This window comes from Rattus norvegicus, chromosome 3 (genome assembly GCF_021556685.1).
Source record: "Rattus norvegicus strain SHRSP/BbbUtx chromosome 3, alternate assembly SHRSP_T2T, whole genome shotgun sequence".
Lineage (NCBI taxonomy): Eukaryota > Metazoa > Chordata > Mammalia > Rodentia > Muridae > Rattus > Rattus norvegicus.
The window spans coordinates 107,321,992-107,339,248 of record NC_141536.1 but is presented as its reverse complement, the minus strand read 5'-3'; the positions used below and the strand labels follow the sequence as shown (position 1 = coordinate 107,339,248).

Genomic DNA, 17,257 nt, shown 5'->3' with positions numbered 1-17,257 from the left:
TCCAAAGGCAGGCAACAAAGTCAGAGACAGCCGCTGCTCCTGCTATTAGGGTCCCACATGAAGACCGAGCTGCACATCTGCTATGTATGTATGGACCCCTGGGTCTATCCCGTGCACGCTCCCAGTCTCAGAGAGCCCGCACAGCCACAGGCTGTGTACTCTGTAGTTCTTCTTGTGCTGTCCTTTACCTCTCTAGCAGGGAGCAAATTTTTAAATCTGCCCTGCAGATCAGTCTCCAGGACTCCCACTTAATGAGGGTGGAGAGGACAGTGAAGAGGCTCGCTGTGCGTCTGCTCTCTTCGTGGAAGTCTCACAGCACACAGACGGGTGAGTAGCAGAACACTGGCCTGAGCGTCCCTCAGGAAGTCCACGTCTTTGTTCAAACGCTTGCCAATGTTCCTTTCAGCCATTTGAATTCTTGCTTTAAAATCAGCTAAGGCCTTTTAGTTTGTGATTTTGTTTGTAGGATAGGCTTATAGTAAAGAAAATTTACTTTGATTTTTCCCTTGAAGTAAAATGTAGTAGATTAGAACTGTTTGTTTTAAATAAAATAGAAAATAAGCTGCCTTGTTACAGTGATGTCCCTCGATGTATGTAAATACCTAAAGCTTTTGATATTTTTAATTATTAATGTGAGAGCTAATTTTGCATTTATATTTTAATGTGCATATATGGTATAATCATTATATATAATGTATATAGCCAATATAAATTTACAAGAAAATTGAGCAGAGGATTAAAATGTTTACTTTTATTTCCCTATACACATTTTTGTATTTTGGTGGTTTGTTTGTTAAAACTGATAATGTTGACATGCTATTGTCAGTTGAAAGCCATAGTTTGAATTATTTACATTTTACCCTTGAAGTAGACTTGTTACCTTATAGATTATTGTCAGGGTTTTATATAGGCACAAGGAACATACTCATTTTTTAGGAAATCCAGTCACTTTATTACTCCGTTTTTCTTCTTATTTCATTGCAAAGGTGGAGAATTTTTTTGGTTTTGTTTTATGTTCTTTATCTCAGTAACAATGGGAAGAAAATGAAAGCTTTATGGGCTTTGCTACACATTGCAGGGAGAACCGTGTAAGAGTCAAGATACTTTAAAATGCTTTGGTTTTTTTCTATCGACTTTTGTTTTACTTTTGCTTTGTTTTTATCCTTACCTAAGGAAAGAGAGTGCTGATGCACTTTTCAGAGTCTCCGTGGTAGAGGCTGGGGTTTGCCCTTGGCAGAGACTTTGCCTAATGCTCACAGGGCTTTAGTGTCTTTGTCAGATGGACGAAAAAGGTTAGAACCTACCTGACTAAAAAAAATAAAAGTTTAGATTTCCTTTAGAAAATAGATACATTAAACACTGTTGGCTAACTGAATGCTTTTTTAAAAAATGCTTAGAAACTAAGACATTATTAACCAAACATGATTTTAACAGTGGTCATGTTTAAAATGTACTTTCAATCTGGTATATGTTCTGTTCTGGAATTGTTGCCCCCAGCCTCATTGGGTGTGGTGCTCCTGGCTGGTACCTGTGGCTCTCCCTGAGGAATGGCATCACCCCTTACCTCCGCTGTGCTGCACTGCTTTTCCACTATTTACTCGGAGTAACTCCGCCTGAAGAACTGTTTGCCAGTAAGTAGAAGACTGAGATCAGAGAGAAAACGGAGACTTGTCTTCACTGACAGAGAGAACAGTGGAACCACCTCTGCCCTACTTCATCTGTGTTCACCCTGAACACAGGCACCCCTGCCCAGGGGAGTTAAAATTAAAAGCCAAAATCCAGTTTGGTTTCCTAAGTGGCAAATCCTACTGGTAGTTCCTGAGTGTATAGTTAAATCCTTAAGTTATTAGAATAGTTTCATACCAGTGGGAGGAGAGGCATGTAGCAGATAGATGTGCTACAAGTGCAAGCTTGATGGCCCAATTCAATCCCCACACCCCACTTAATAGGGCAGCATGAGAACTCCCTGGCTAAGGTACTTGTTACCAAACCTGACAGCATAAAGTCACTCCCTGGAACCCATGCAGAAGAAGAGGAGGCTAACCCTTCAAGTCGTTCTCAGACCTGCAACATGCACACTGTGGTAGAGTCACGCCCCTGCCCTCCTCCAGTAAAGAGGTAAATGTAAAAAGTAAATAAAATTTAAAAGCCAGATGTGGCAAGCAATTGCAATCTTACCATTTCTATAAAGAAATGGGAGCAGAGGCAGGAGAATGGCCCTGAATGCTATGGCCCAGCTAACTTGGGTCACAGAAGAAACAAGACAGAAACAAGACAGATCTGGATTAACAAAGTAGAAAGAAAGAACTTGACTCCTAAAAATTGTCCTCTAACCTCCATATGAGAGCAAGGCCTGTGAGCACGCACAAGTACATGCACATACATGAACATGTGTACATACAGTTTTTTTAAAGTACGTATGTGGACGCTGAATGTAGTGGCACACAGTTTAATCCCAGTACTCAGGGGGAAGAGGCAGGCAGACGTCTATTAGTTTGAAGGCAGCCAGGTTTACATAGGGAGGTCCAGGCTTCCTAAGGCTATATTGGGAGAACTTGCCTCAAAGGTAAAATAAACTACCTATATGAAGAATAACTGGTAGGGTATACAGGAAATTAGAGATGTTTGTTACCTTTATGGAAAAGAACTGTTTAGACAGGAAGGTGACTTTATTATATATACTTGAATTTGGATTTTGGATTTTGCTATACTGATGGATTAAAATAATGATCGAAAAGGTCTTCAGATTCAGAGAAAGGACTGAAAGAGCCTGAAGGGGCTTGAGACCCCATATGAACAACAATGCCAACCAACCAGAGCTTCCAGGGACTAAGCCACTACCCAAAGACTACATGGACTGACCCTGGGCTCCAACTGCATAGGTAGTAATGAATAGACTAGTAAGATCACCGGTGGAAGGGGAAGCCCTTGGTCCTGCCAAGACTGAACCCCTGGCGAACGGGATTGTTGGGGGGAGGGCGGTAATGGGGGGAGGATGGGGAGGGGTAGGGGTTAGGGAGATGTTGGCCTGGAAACCGGGAAAGGGAATAACAACTGAAATGTAAATAAGAAATACCCAATTTAATAAAGATAGAGGGAAAAAAAAGGCCTTCCAAATATCAAAAACCTGTATTTACTAACAGCATCATTTTTTTTTTCTTTTACTATTTCTAAATCTAGACAAAAGTAGAGAAGGCTACCTTACTTACTATGTCTTCTTTGTGGGGGTCAGAATATTTGTTTGATTTTAAAAGTGACTGGAATTATCTAGAGACTCATTTCGTCTTTTGAGAATACACAAATGAGGTCACCTTTACTGACTGCTAACATCCTTATCTTGAACTCCATTCAATAGGTTAGGTGTGATCAAGCTTTGTCAGGGTTCTCTATAAAATAGGATGTTACTCTCCAAGTAATTTCTGTGTGCTGCCACACATAGAAAGTTCATGTATTTATCTAAAGCTGTCATTAAAAACTAAAGTATTGGGGCTGGGGATTTAGCTCAGTGGTAGAGCGCTTACCTAGGAAGCGAAAGGCCCTGGGTTCGGTCCCCAGCTCCGAAAAAAAGAACCAAAAAAAAAAAGAACCAAAAAAAAAAAAAAAAAAAAACTAAAGTATTTTTCTTTCGTCAGGATTCAGGCAAATATAAAGAAGCTTAAATATGCATGATGTAATCCCAGGTGGTGATGAGTCCTACAAAGTAAAGCTGATCGGGGTCAGGACTCTTGGACGTAGGTTGTCAGGAAGACTTTTCTCCAAGGAGACGTTAAACTAAGAGCAGCAGATATGGAGCTAAGCTGGACAGAGAGCCAGACAGATTTCAATGCAAAGGTCTTGCTTGGCATAGTAAGAGAACTGTGAAGATAGGATTCCAGATGCAAACCTACTGTGCAGGGAGGTCCAGGAGGTAGCCAGATGTATGTATTTCATCTGGGCATTTATGCCACAATAAAGGCTTTGTGAGCCAGCGTGTAGCTCAGTAGAGTACTTCACGAGTCCAGTCCCTGGGTTCTATCATCAGCAAAGTACCACCTGTCTCAACATACTACCCCCAGAAGAAGAGACTTTGTATTGTATACTAAGTGTGGTGGTTAGTCATAGGAGCCATCTGATCAGGATGACTCAGATCTGTGTTATAAAAGAATCATTGTGGCTTACTTGCCACCTACTGTTTTATGGAGCAGATAGGAATGAGTGTAAACAATGACGGAGCTCCTTCACACTGAGTAGATCAGAATAATGTGCTCATTACATCTCTCTTGATATTTCTTGCAGACTCTGCTGAAGGAGAATTCAGTGCACTCTGTAGCTATCTCTCTTTACCCACAAATTTGTTCCTGCTTTTCCAGGAATATTGGGATACCATAAGGCCCTTACTTCAGAGGTACTATGAGGGTGAATGTGATTGGTGGGTTTTATCTAGTTTGAATTTTTTTATGTTTATCTTAATTTTTGATTGGTTTTGATTACAGGGGTTTGACTCCAAACTCAGTTCATCTTCAGACTCCTCTAGGGCTCAATTTGAAACGTTTGTTTTTATGTTTTTAAGGCAGAGCCTAATGTAGCCCAAATTGGTCTAAGACTCACTATGCAGCTGAGGAGGGCCTTGAACTCCTGTTTCTCTTGCATCTGCTGTCTAAATGCTAGAATCAAAAATGGGGATCGCAATCAATTCCTTTCTCTTAATTTGAAAATTTTTTAAATTACAATTTTCTAAGCTTTCAGTAGCTTGACATTGGCTGCAAGAAGCAGGAATGTCGGAGACTCCGAATGCAAAGGCTTAAGGCATGGGGTCAAGAGCGCCTCTGGGCAGAAGGGAGTCGATGCTCCACGGCTGGGGGCCATTTTCCTTATTTGATTTTTGTACAGTTATTATTTTGTTCTGATCTTAAAATTTGGTGGGGAGAGGGAAGTACTCATAAATAGAATCATAATTAAGAATCAAAGACTCTGATCATGGTGCACTTGGGTGGCAGAGGGAGAAGGCAGATTTCTGTGAGTTCCTGGCCATGCAAGGTTACATAGTAAGACCCCATCTCAAAAAAAAAAAAAAAGAAGGAAGGAAGGAAGGAAGGAAGGAAGGGAGGGAGAGAGAGAGAGAGAGAGAGAGAGAGAGAGAGAGAGAGAGAGAAAGAGAGAAAGAGAGAAAGAAATCTAACAAGCTCATACTGGGGGTTGTAGTACTGCTCAGTTGATAGAGTTCTGGCCTGGCATGCACAAAGTCCTCTCTGTTCAGCCCCAGGCACCTTATGAACCAGGCACAATGGCACATGTACCTATAATCCCAGAACTCTGGAGGGAGAGGCTAGAGGTTCAAGATCATCCTTTGATTATGTAGCACCTTTGAGTCTGGTTCTCAGTACATGAGCGCTTATGCAAAAGGCAGAGAGAGTGAAATCTGGAACTGTATATGAAACTGTCGAGAAAGTGGTAAAGCATGTGTCAGGAGAGTGGCTGAGAGACAGGCATCTGGCAGAGCAGACTAGCCCTGAAGTGACCTAGGGAGGCATGTGCCTCCCTTTCAGATAGACTTTCTGCCTCACTGGATCCTGACTTCTTGTTTACTGTCTGTCTCCAGCCTCCACTCTCCCTACTGTTTCTCTGATATCTTAGGATATCAGTTTCACCGTGTTACTCTGAACTCTTGCTCTCCCGTGATTTTGTTTATCCTCCTTACTTCCTTGTCTTTCTCACGCCCAGGTCAGAGCTGGGTGAATGTAAGTCTCGTGCCCAAGGCTCTGTCCGGTTTTCGCTTTGCTTCCTAAGTTCTCATGGGTGCTGTGAATCACAAACTTCATTTAGCGTGTAGCTGAGTATGGAGTAGCTGAGTCTTAGATGTACTATTTTAGTTTAAGCGTTAAGGAAGTCCCTGCCATTTGTGTTCTTCCTGGTCCTGCTTGCCTCAAGTCTTTGTCAGTTGGATTCAGTGTAGGTGCAGCCAGTGGGAGGCACGAGCAAGGTGCTGGAAGGAAGGGAGACTACGGACGCAGAGTTGCCAGCCACTTCTCTCTGCCTCCTAGCACATCTTTTCAGCAGTGACTGTGGCTCTTCCTGCTCTAGTTGACAACAGAAAAGCCTGCTGAGATCCTGTTACCCACGGGTGACTCGACCCAGAGCAACAGTGATGCTGTCTTTCCTCCCACTCCTCCGACCTGCACTAAGGCTTACTTGTCCTTTGTCTCGCCGGCCTTCTCAGCCCTTCCCCCCACCTCTCCTGTCTGAGGGTTGAATGTAGAGATTTGCAATAGGCAAGCACACCACGCCACGCTATGTGCCGAGTCCCTGTTGCTTATATTGCTTCTTCCTGGTATTAATTTCTCTAATTTAAATTGATAGATGGTTTCTGTTCTAGACACTAATTGACCAAACCCTTGAAAAAGAATTTAGAAGGGGTTGGGAGGGTAGGGAGAGAGAAAGGGTTAAGAGGTAAACTTAGCACACGGAGGAAAGTAGAGAGAGTGGCTGGCGTGCAGCGAACCTGGGACTAACCTCCTTCTCTCTTGGGTCCACGTACAGGTGGTGTGGAGATCCTGCCTTACTCAACTCTTTGAAGCAGAAAAGTGCTCTGGTCAGGTTGGTTTCACTATTTAAGTCTTTATTGTAAATCCAGAACTGTGCTTCTTAAATATTTGGTTGGTTTACCTTAATTCTGGTCTGTCCCCTTTATTCTCAGTTCACTGTTTTCTGTGTGTCTGTTGGTCTTGGCCAGGTTCTTCCTGAACTGATTTTTTTTTCTCAGAATGGTTATCCCTTCCTTCTTAAATTGTCAGAAGCCGCCAGCTCCACTGGAATCATCCTTAAATTGGTACCTGCCTGTCGAAAGGAAAAGGAGCTGGTGTCCGGGAGCTGCTAGTTTACTAAAGCCAGGAGGTGGTGCTGTACACTGTTCATATAAACTAGTTCCTCCACCCTTTGAGAATATCAATATAAGTAGATCTGACTAGTCTTCTCCCCTTCTTGTGTATATGCTTAGAAACTAGACCCCATGTGTACCTCAAAACAAAACAAAACAAAAAACCAACTTTTTTTAGGCTGGGCATGGTAGCACATAGCTGTGAGACTGAGGCATGAGGGTTATGAGTTGCAGGCCAGACTGGGCTTTGTAAGGAAATGAGACTGTTTCCAAACTGACAAGAAGCTTCCTCAGCCCTCTTTTCTCTTGAGTTATGGTTCTGTCAGAATCTACATTTTTCCCTCAAGTACATGTACAAATGCCACCTTTTCCTTGAAGCCTGTCTTCCCTGGCATGTGAGTGTGTCTACATATACCTGCCAGCCTCCTCAGTCCCTAAAGCATTCAAGAGGACGGCATCTTTTCCTGTGACCTGGCTTATATTATATTATATTTATTATATTATGTGTACCATCTAAGTTTTATGTGACTCGAATTGCTTCAACAAACTGACACAAGAGTTGACTCCTACTACAAACCACTTTTCTTTCAGTGAAGTAAAGGTTGTGAGCTAACATACACTTGCCCTCTTCTCTTATCTCTTTGGCCCCTGCACTCCTCTCAGCTGCAGTGTAAATCTGCATAAGCTGTCTCCCTACAGGCCCAGCACTAGTGCCTGTGGAAGCAGCTTCTGCGCAGCACCCAGGAAAGACAGACACTGTACTCTAGAGAAGTAGGAACGTGTGCCATGCCAACCAGTGATACCATGTAGTTTTTATTTACTTCATGTCACGGTGTGCTTTTTAAATATCTTTTACAGCATGGTACTGAAATAATCTGAGAAATTTAAAGGAGAAAACACATATATACTGTTTTCGGTTATGAGTAACTGGCAATCTTAGTTATGTACATAAAATTTTATATACATATGTATACTTTATATACATTGTATGACTTATATATGTATTTTTATATATAACATTATAGCATAAAATGTAATAATATGTAGAATATACCATTAATGCCTTAAAGAAATATAAAGAGGAAAGTAGGTATGATGGCTTATGTCTGTAGTCCCAGTACTTGGGAGGCTGAGATAAGAGGATTAATGTTTATTTGAGGCCAGCCTGGGCTACACATTGAATTTGAAACCAACCCAAGTTACAGAATGGGATATATCTTTAGAAAATTAAAGAGGGTTGGGGATTTAGCTCAGTGGTAGAGCGCTTGCCTAGCAAGCACAAGGCCCTGGGTTCGGTCCCCAGCTCCGAAAAAAAAAAAAAAGAAAAGAAAAGAAAAGAAAAAAAAAAAAGGGGGCTGGAGAGATGGCTCAGCGGTTAAGAGCACCCGACTACTCTTCCAGAGGTCCTGAGTTCAATTCCCAGCAACCACATGGTGGCTCACAACCACCTGTAAAGAGATCCGATGCCCTCTTCTGGTGTATCTGAAGACAGCTACAGTGTACTTATATATAATAAATGAATAAATCTTAAAAAAGATTTGCTTTAAAAAAAAGCTTTAAAAAAATAGAAAATTAAAAGAAAAAGGAAACTTAAAGAGGAAAAGATTCTTCTTTTGTTTGTTTGGTGTTTTTGAGACTGTCTTACTATATAATTCCAGGTAACCTAGAACTGCCACATAACATATAGCCCAAGTTGACCTCAAACCAAAAACCCTCTTGCCTCAGTTTCCTATCTGCTAGAGTTCTAAGCATGAGCCACCATGCCCGGTGAGACAATTCCTAATGAGGCAGGTTTAGTTTTAGAGAAGATTATTTTTAGCCGAATCAAGAATTATAAAGTGAAAGGCTAGAGAGATGGCTTAGAAGTTAATAATACTGCTCTTCCAGAGGACTTGGGTTCAATTCCCAGCACCCACATGGCAGCTCACAGCCATCTGTAACTCTAGGTTCATGGGATCTAATGCTGTCTTCTGACCAAGTTGAGCAGCAGGCACACACACAGTGCACAGACATACATGCAGGCAAAACCATATACATAAAATAAATAATATTCTTAAATTATTTTTTAAATTATAAAATGTGAATTAGTTTTCATCTAGGGAGAGTCTCATGTTATTCATATGACCTTCTTTAGGCTACATAGGTCTTTTACCCTCTCTTATGTGAAGGGAATGGATGCTAACACTTGCCACCCTTAAATTGGTACCTGCCTGTTGAAAGGAAAAGGAGCTGGAGTATCAACTGCTGAACTGACTCTGTTTCACTGCAGTATCTCATTTAGTCTTAAAGAGTTTTGGGTGTTTCCTTGATACATGTACACATAAGCACACACACAGTCACTGTGTAAACCAGGCTGGCCTTGAATTCAGAGATCTGCATGCCTCTGCCTCTTGATGCTAGGATGAAAGGTGTACACAATTATGCCCAGTTCCTTCATACTTATATTTAACACCTCTTAAACTGTCGAGTCTTAACAGAGTTCAATATTTCTCTTCTTTATTTTTCCTGAAAACATCAAATTGATGTTATGCCCATGGTTGGAATATATTTCAACCTTAGTTTATAGATAAGTAAATATACCATGCCCTGAAGCCTTCTTCAGTTTTAATCCACTTACTCATATAAAACTGCCTTTTAAACTATGCTTCTAGGTACCCTAGAAAAAGAAATAGTTTGATAGAGCTTCCTGATGACTACAGCTGTCTTCTAAATCAAGCTTCTCACTTTAGGTAAGAAGAAAAGGTGTGTGTGTGTGTGTGTGTGTGTGTGTGTGTGTGTGTGTGTGTGTGTATGTGTATGTGTGTGTGTTTATTTATGTGTGTGCGTGCATGAGAGAGAGGAGAGAGAGAGAGCGCAATAACTTTCCTGAGTTTGCATTTGGCCTACCCTACAACCAATGAACTTATTGTGAAAAAGTGACCAATGATAAGGGAGCTGCCACCAAGCCTACTAACTGTATATTTAATAATGAATTTTCTTACTATGGTTTAATTAGAGGTATGGGTTTTGTGTGTGTGTGTGTGTGTGTGTGTGTGTGTGTGTGTTGCTGGAGTTTATTAAAAGCCTTTGTCATTAGGCTGTATCCAAGCTCAATCAGGATACTACATCCTGCTACTTATTCTTTGAAAATTTCATGCATGGTGTGTTTTGATCATATCCACTCTCCATATTACCCTCCTCCAATTCTGCCAGGTCTCTTCAAACACATCTTCCTCGAAACTTGACACTCTTGTTTTTCTAGCTAATAGAGCCCTATTAGTGCTGCCCATATGAGTGTGGATATAGGGGATAGGCATCCTACTAGTGGCTCCACCCCACCCCTCACCACCAAGAAAAGTGACTCTACCCTAGCAGACATCAGCTTCCAGTAGCTCCTCAGCTGGGGGCTCAGTAGGCCCTCCTTACTCTGTGCTGGATTTTATTTTTCATGCATATGAGGGTTTTGCACATATATGTATATATGTGCACCATGCGCATGCCTAATACTCATGGTTACCTGAAGAATGCATTGGATTCCTAGAACTACAGATGGTTGTGAGTCACATGTGGGTGGTAGGAATTGGAACTTGTGTCTTCTCTGTAAGAGTAACAAGTGTGCTTAACCACTGAGCTGACCCAGGCCCCAGGCTGGAATTAACTGTGCAGGTGATGGCAGCTGCTATGCATTTATGCACACAGCAGCCAGGCCAGGATCAGGAGACAGCATTTCCCAGCACCTGTAGGGCAGGTTGATATACATGCTCTGTCTGTGGCTGAGCCATCTCAGTTGCTAATTCCTGCCCTGTTGTTGAGCAGTTCTGTGTATTAACACTACCCACTGCAGTAAGGAACTTCTCTCACCAAGGTAAAGAGCAGTACAGGTCTGGCACAGGAGGTTCCCAGGCATACGGTGGCTCAAGCAGGGGACACTGGGGTCTGTTACTTGGTATAGGAGGTTGAGCTAGAGCAAAGTCCCTGAGCAGTGGGCAGCATAGATGAGCCTGGCTCAGGAGACTATGCTGACTGGTAACCTGGAGCAAGATTCTCTGGTGACATAGGCCTCCTTTAAGTGGAGCTAAGTTAAAAAAAAAAATTTTTTTTTTTGGAGAGTTACATATATTGATGTATGTATATGCTTCGTGTGTGCAAATTTCCATGGAGGCCGGAAGAGGGCATCAGATCCTTTGGAGTTGTAGTTACAGGCAGTTATGTGATGCTAGAATGAACTCATGTTCTGCAAGAGCAGAACACTCCCTTAACCACCGAGCCATCTCCTTAGCCCCTTGATTTCTTTAATGTCCCCTTCAAGTAAAATAAATGAGCAATCATTTTAAACGTCCTTTGTCTTTTAGTAGCTTTCTTTGCTGAGTAGGGTGAATGATAAAAAAAAAACATGTTTATTACTAAATAGATACATAATCTGGTTCTGGTTTTCCAACACACTGAATGGTATGTCTTCCCCTGTTGAGGTGTCCACGGTCTTCAGATGATGAGCGAAAGCACCCTGTCCTCTGTCTTTTCTGTGGGGCCATCCTGTGTTCTCAGAACATCTGTTGCCAAGAAATCGTGAATGGGGAGGAGGTTGGAGCGTGCGTTTTTCATGCACTTCAGTGTGGTGCTGGAGTCTGCATTTTCCTAAAGTGAGTATAGTCATTTGGAAGCTCATGAGGGGTCTTATCCAGTGAATATGCCAATAGAATAAGTAGTTCTTTAAAAAAAAAATAAGATTCTGTTTACATTTCCTTCGTTGTTAGAGAGGTCTTAAATGGTATAGACTTTATATCAGTGATTCCAGTTCTGTGTAATATTTAGATATAAAGGGAAAGCTTGAAATCTTAAAACTTATGTTTATAAAGTATGTGTAAATTATTAACTTTAGACTGTATTATTTATGTATGTATTTACTTGTTTATTTAGGCTTTTTGGGACAGGATTTCTCTGTGTAGCTCTGGTTGTCTTGGAACTTGTTTTGTAGTCCATGCTGGCCTGGAACTTACAGATATCTTCTGATTCTGCCTCCAGAGTGCAGGGATTTAATGCATGGGCCACCATACCAAGCTATTTATTTATTTTTGAGACAGGTTCTCTCTATATAGACCAGGCTGGCCTTGAACTCCCAGAGATCCTGCCTCCCAAGTGCCTTCTGGCCTAAACATGTCTTTTAGATGTTTTTATTTCCTTCTTTAAACAAAAGATTGACTACTTAGAACAATAGTAATAAATGCTTATAAAAGAAGATACCTCGCATGGGAGAAATAAAATTTAAAGTAGATTTTTGTGTTTTCTCTGTCCACTTAACCTGTGAAATTTAATTTTTGTCTGTATAAACCCCAAAGGCTTATTGTACGATATATTATCATTGCTTAAAGGCAACCTTTGAAACGAGAGGAAAGAATGGCATAGAAGTTATGCTAGAGATGCCACATGAACAAGTTCTACTTATCTCAACTGTATATTTATGATTTGCCATATGAGTTCTCATTGTGGTCTTTAACCATTTCTCCACAGTAAGTGTCTCAGTGCCCTCAAAAAATTGGAGGCTTCAACTAGGAAAGCCTTGAACATTTCCTTGGTCGACAGTTCTAGACTGGAGGATGCTCTGTCTTGTTTTGAAGCCCCCTTCTGCCTAAGTAACAAGTTAGAAAAAGGCAGAAATAGCCCTAGCCACATTTCTCCAGGGTCCTATGGCTCACAGGACAGTCTCCCTTTTAGTAAATCCAGCCGGAATTACTGACTTCCCATTTTTCTAGATTCATGGATCCTTTTCTATTGCATCAAGAAAAACAGCAGTGTCTCTTCCTTCTACTCAGACAAAATACAGCTTACTGCTGGATGGTGATAACACACGCCTTTTAATCCCAGCACTAGGGAGGTAGAGGTTGGGGATGAGTTCAAGGGCAGCCAAGTTGCTGAGTTGCAAGACAGCCAGGGCTACACACACAGAGAGAACTTCAAAAACAAACCAAAAAAAAAAAAAAAAAAACAAACCAAAAAACCAACAACGCCCATAGTTGAGTGTGTTCATCCATGGCTGTGTTGCCTTTTTATTGATTTTTAAAAGCTTACTGACCATGTCTTAACTTTAACTTTGATTCAGTGACTATCATTTGCATGTATGTATCTAACAGTGTTTCCTAACATTTGTTTTCTTTTTCAGAATCAGAGAATGCAGAGTGGTCCTGGTAGAAGGAAAAGCCAGAGGCTGTGCCTACCCAGCCCCTTACTTGGATGAATATGGAGAAACAGACCCAGGGCTAAAGTAAGATTTTCCTTTAATAGAAGGTTTAATCAGTCATCTTATATTTCATTTGCTTTATTGTATATTAGCAGTTCTTTAAATATACAAACCTAGAAATAGAGTTATTGATGGTTGTGAGCTGTCATTTAGGTGCTAAGAACTGAACCTCTTCTGCAACAGTAGTGACTAAACCACTGACCCCACTCTCCAGCCTGCCTGGCCCTGTGAGACCCTTGACAGCTCACGGATTCTAGCAGGCTGGTCAGTACCTCATGCCATCACACTCATGTTATGTAGGTTAGGGGCCTTGAGCTTAGGTCCTCACTTGCACAGCAGGCACCTTACTGACAAAGTTCTCTCCCAAACTTTATTATTCTTTTAAAATATCGTCCAAAATGAGTACATTCACTAGATAGGACTTGGGATCTGTTGGCTCATATAGGGATTTGTTTTTATTGAGACAGCATTGGACTTGAAGCTTAAGGGAGTACTGCGTGGTAAAAGTAGTTAATGCTGGTCAGGGTGAAGGTCACCTTTAATTTCAGTACACAAGAGGCAAGTGCAGGTGGGTCTCTGGCTCATCAGATCTAAATAGTGGCCAGCCAGGGCCACATGGTGAGAGTCTAAACCAATAGCAACAACAACAAAATATTTAATAACTGATGAAAATCTTGAGCTGTTCTAGAAAAGTACAAAAATGTAGAATTCTTAAGTTAATGATGAAAGTGTTGATGTCCCAGGGGCTGAGATGCCAGTTATCTCTATTACTGTGCTCAACAGACTTGAGGCTTTCTAGGTTAGCTGGCACAGTGTTGCAAACTAGGTAGCCCTGGAATAGAAATGTAGTTACTTAAAACATTTGCTAAGCCAGGCATGATGATGTCGCCCTGCTAACTGGGAGGATGAAGCAGGAGGGTCATTGGAGTATCACTGTTCAAACCCAACCTGGACACTGTATCAATTGACAGAAAGCCATTGGAGCCCACCAGAAAAGACCAGAGCTGCTTCAAGTTAGAACCTGTTTAAATGAGGTCTTATTATGTTCATAATGTATGAGGCCTGATTTCCCAAATAGTCAAGGAGTCCACTTCTGCTTCCTTAACTAAGCGGTATACCACATTCTTAGTAATCATGAGGAGTTGCCGTTTCTCAGCCCTGTCCTTGTGCTCACAGCTGCAGGGATGTCTGCATTGTGTGCTGACTTAAGAGATGTCATTGGTATTGATTAAAGCTTAGATGTCATTTTTGTTTATTTTTTCCTGAAGGAGGGGAAACCCACTTCATTTATCTCGGGAGCGGTATCGGAAGCTGCATTTGGTCTGGCAACAGCACTGCATTATAGAAGAGATTGCTCGGAGCCAGGAGACTAATCAGATGCTGTTTGGATTCAACTGGCAGTTACTCTGAGCTCCAGCTCTGCCTCAGGACAATCATGAGTGACATCAACAATAAAGACTGATCTAAAATTCTAGACAACTTTCTAAGGATGGGGAAGTATTGGAGGGTCTTTTGACCCATGTCCAGATTCACATACATTAATAAAATATTCCTTAATGGAATATTGCTTTCAATTATCAAACATAAGCTTCAAGGAAAAAACAAGACATAATGGTTTATGTTCTAGAACACTAAAGAAATGCTTGTTCACCCAAGTGTCTATTTCTGCTAATATTTCCAGAAAACTCGTTTCCTTTCATAACTGTCCTATCTCATTTCAAATCATCCACCTGGTTGATGAGGTCACTACAAGCATTTGTGGACATTTCTTTGTCTGGTTAACGTCTCTGCACTTGTGTATTTGGTGTTTTCCGAGTGTGATTTAGCATTAGATCTGGCACGATGCTGATCACCTGTGATGTCTAAAGAGGAATTGCACAGCTATGCAGTATCTCTCAACTGAAAAGACTTCAAAACATGTAAACAGCCTTCTTCTTTAAGGAAATATCCTTGTTGTACCACCTATGGCTTCAGCCAGAAACTGATCTAAATCTCTACATAGACAGTGTTAGTTGTGCTAGTCTGGAAAGCATCCTTCCCATGTAGACCTCAAGAAGAATTAGGAGAATGTACTCATTATGCATTCCTTATACAAAAAGCCTGTCTGTTATCCTCACCTGATTCCTGGTAGCTCCGTGGAGTCACAAGTTAACCATCCGTTCCATTTTTTAAGGCAGGTTTCTGCAGTCCGATCTCTTTCTCTTGTGGCCCCATCCTATTGACTCTCAGAAAACTTACTGTTCTGAAACAAACTCTTTGTAGAATGAGAATCAGAAAATTGCCCCAGTGAATGGTCATACAAGATGAAATTAGAACACTCGTATTTAAGCCTGCATCCTTCTATGGCTTGTAAGAAAGAGATCCTTGATATGTCTATGTGAAACCTTTCATAAACTACAGTTTGTGATTTAATATGAACAGTCAAAAAAAAAGGGCAATGTAATCAGGTCTGTGTCCTGTTATAACCTGCTATGGTTGAGCCATCTTGCTTATAAATAATACAGCTCTCTTGAGTCTGTGCATAGACTTCTTGATTCCTGGCTTTAACGTTTTATACCAAGAACTTGTGAGTAGATCAGTTGATACTTATTTTAGCTTCTGTGGTATTGGGTAATATTGCTTTTGAAAGATGTGTTTGGAGATTGTATCTTCTTTCGCCCTTGGCTACTGCTGCCATGTGTATGTCTAAGTGTTTTCCTGCCTTCTGTTTAGTGAAGGCAAGGAAGTAAAAATGCATTTGCTAAGTGATCAGTGGTGCACATTTGGAGCTAAATTTGTTGCCATTTTTATGGAATGAGAAGTGGATTTTGCAGTAAGGGATCGGTGTGAGCGGGCAGCAGACTCACAATCATGATTTCCTACTTGGATAAATACTATTCAGAAGAAAGCAGAACTAGATGAACCATAATGAACAGTTCACAGCAATTATAATAACAATCAGTAAATTCAGTATTTGGCTTGTGCCATTTGCCAATATGATTAAGTGATTTGAACATTGCCCTTTGTTTTTTCTATAATTTTTTGAGAGATTGTTTAGCTCTGAAATCTGGGCTAGAATAGGCAACAGAAGATGCTCATTTCTGCCTTAGTCATCTGGCCCCATTTGCCAAGGATAAAGACTTCTTATTTTTAGCCTTCTTAGATTTAATTTGTAAACCCTGGAGCTAAGCTTTCCAGCTGCCAGGAGGACTAGCTAGCACCAGCCAAAGAACCTAATCCATTGCTGAGTTCTGCTTCTTGAGATGGAAGTCTCTGCACTGGAGGGTGGACGTAGGCCACAGTGCTGCCCCAGCCCAAGGGACTTTTAACAGTATTCATCATGACAAACGATTTAAGTCTGCTAAGAAGTTTACCTAAGCAACCAAGTCACTTTATTTAGTGTAGAATGTGAAAGAATTGGTTTAGTAGGATGGCTCCGAGGGCCTAGCAAGGATTTTAATGATATTAAAGATAAACATATATCTGTATAATTAATTTATTATGTTAGTGTATGGGCTGTGAGTTCACCTTTTAGTGGTCATTTGTCATTTCATAACAACTATGCATTTTGGTTCACTGTGATGATGATGATCTATATTTAGTGACTGCAACATGTTTATACCACTGATTCAAATTCCATTCATGATGAAGTTATACAAATGATGCATATATTGATATCTTTTATTGCAAAAATGTAAATTAAAAACTTGTATAATGTTCTTGTGCTTTTTGAAATAAAATATCTTATATGTGTATATTTAAAAAGAAAAAAAGGGACTTCTCATGTTTGGGGATTTGGGTTTGAAGTATAAAAAGCCTACCTAGAAAGAAGTTATGCTTAAACGTGTGTCAGCCCAGCCATTTTTGTTTGTTTGTTTGTTTGTTTGTTTTAGGCAGTCTCATGGGGCTCATGCTGGGCTCCAACTCATGACGTAAGGCTGGCCTTGAACTCCTGATCCTTCTACCTCCACCTCTCAACTACTGGAATTATAGGCATATGTCACCACAGCCAGGTTAAAGTTTGTTCAAGACACAGACTTCTAGGGTTAATGGCCTCCAAACTTTTTAACTGTACATTTCATCACCATGTGTAGATTTATACATACTATTTTCAGGTAGTATTCCATGCCTACATTAAACACATTTTATGACATAGCACAAAACTGGAAGGTTTTGATTCAACCAAGTTTTACCCCATTATCATAATTAAG

The 17,257-nt window shown here is 40.9% G+C and overlaps 1 protein-coding gene across 3 annotated transcripts in view; it reads left to right on the top strand.

Moving 5' to 3' along the window:
* The window catches only part of Ubr1 (ubiquitin protein ligase E3 component n-recognin 1), a 110,319-nt gene extending 93,500 nt beyond the window's left edge, over positions 1-16,819 (top strand). For 2 of the 3 annotated variants that reach the window (XM_087653865.1, XM_087653866.1), the window contains 8 exons: positions 228-327; positions 1,498-1,631; positions 4,276-4,384; positions 6,517-6,573; positions 9,505-9,582; positions 11,302-11,472; positions 12,990-13,091; positions 14,336-16,765. In XM_087653865.1, the coding sequence (XP_087509991.1) occupies positions 228-327; positions 1,498-1,631; positions 4,276-4,384; positions 6,517-6,573; positions 9,505-9,582; positions 11,302-11,472; positions 12,990-13,091; positions 14,336-14,477 (893 nt within the window). In that variant the 3' untranslated portion in view covers positions 14,478-16,765. Of the gene's footprint in view, positions 1-227; positions 328-1,497; positions 1,632-4,275; positions 4,385-6,516; positions 6,574-9,504; positions 9,583-11,301; positions 11,473-12,989; positions 13,092-14,335 lie in introns of all 3 variants that reach the window. The other variant, NM_001178072.2, reaches the window with a different exon arrangement.
* Positions 16,820-17,257: the final 438 nt, after the last annotated feature.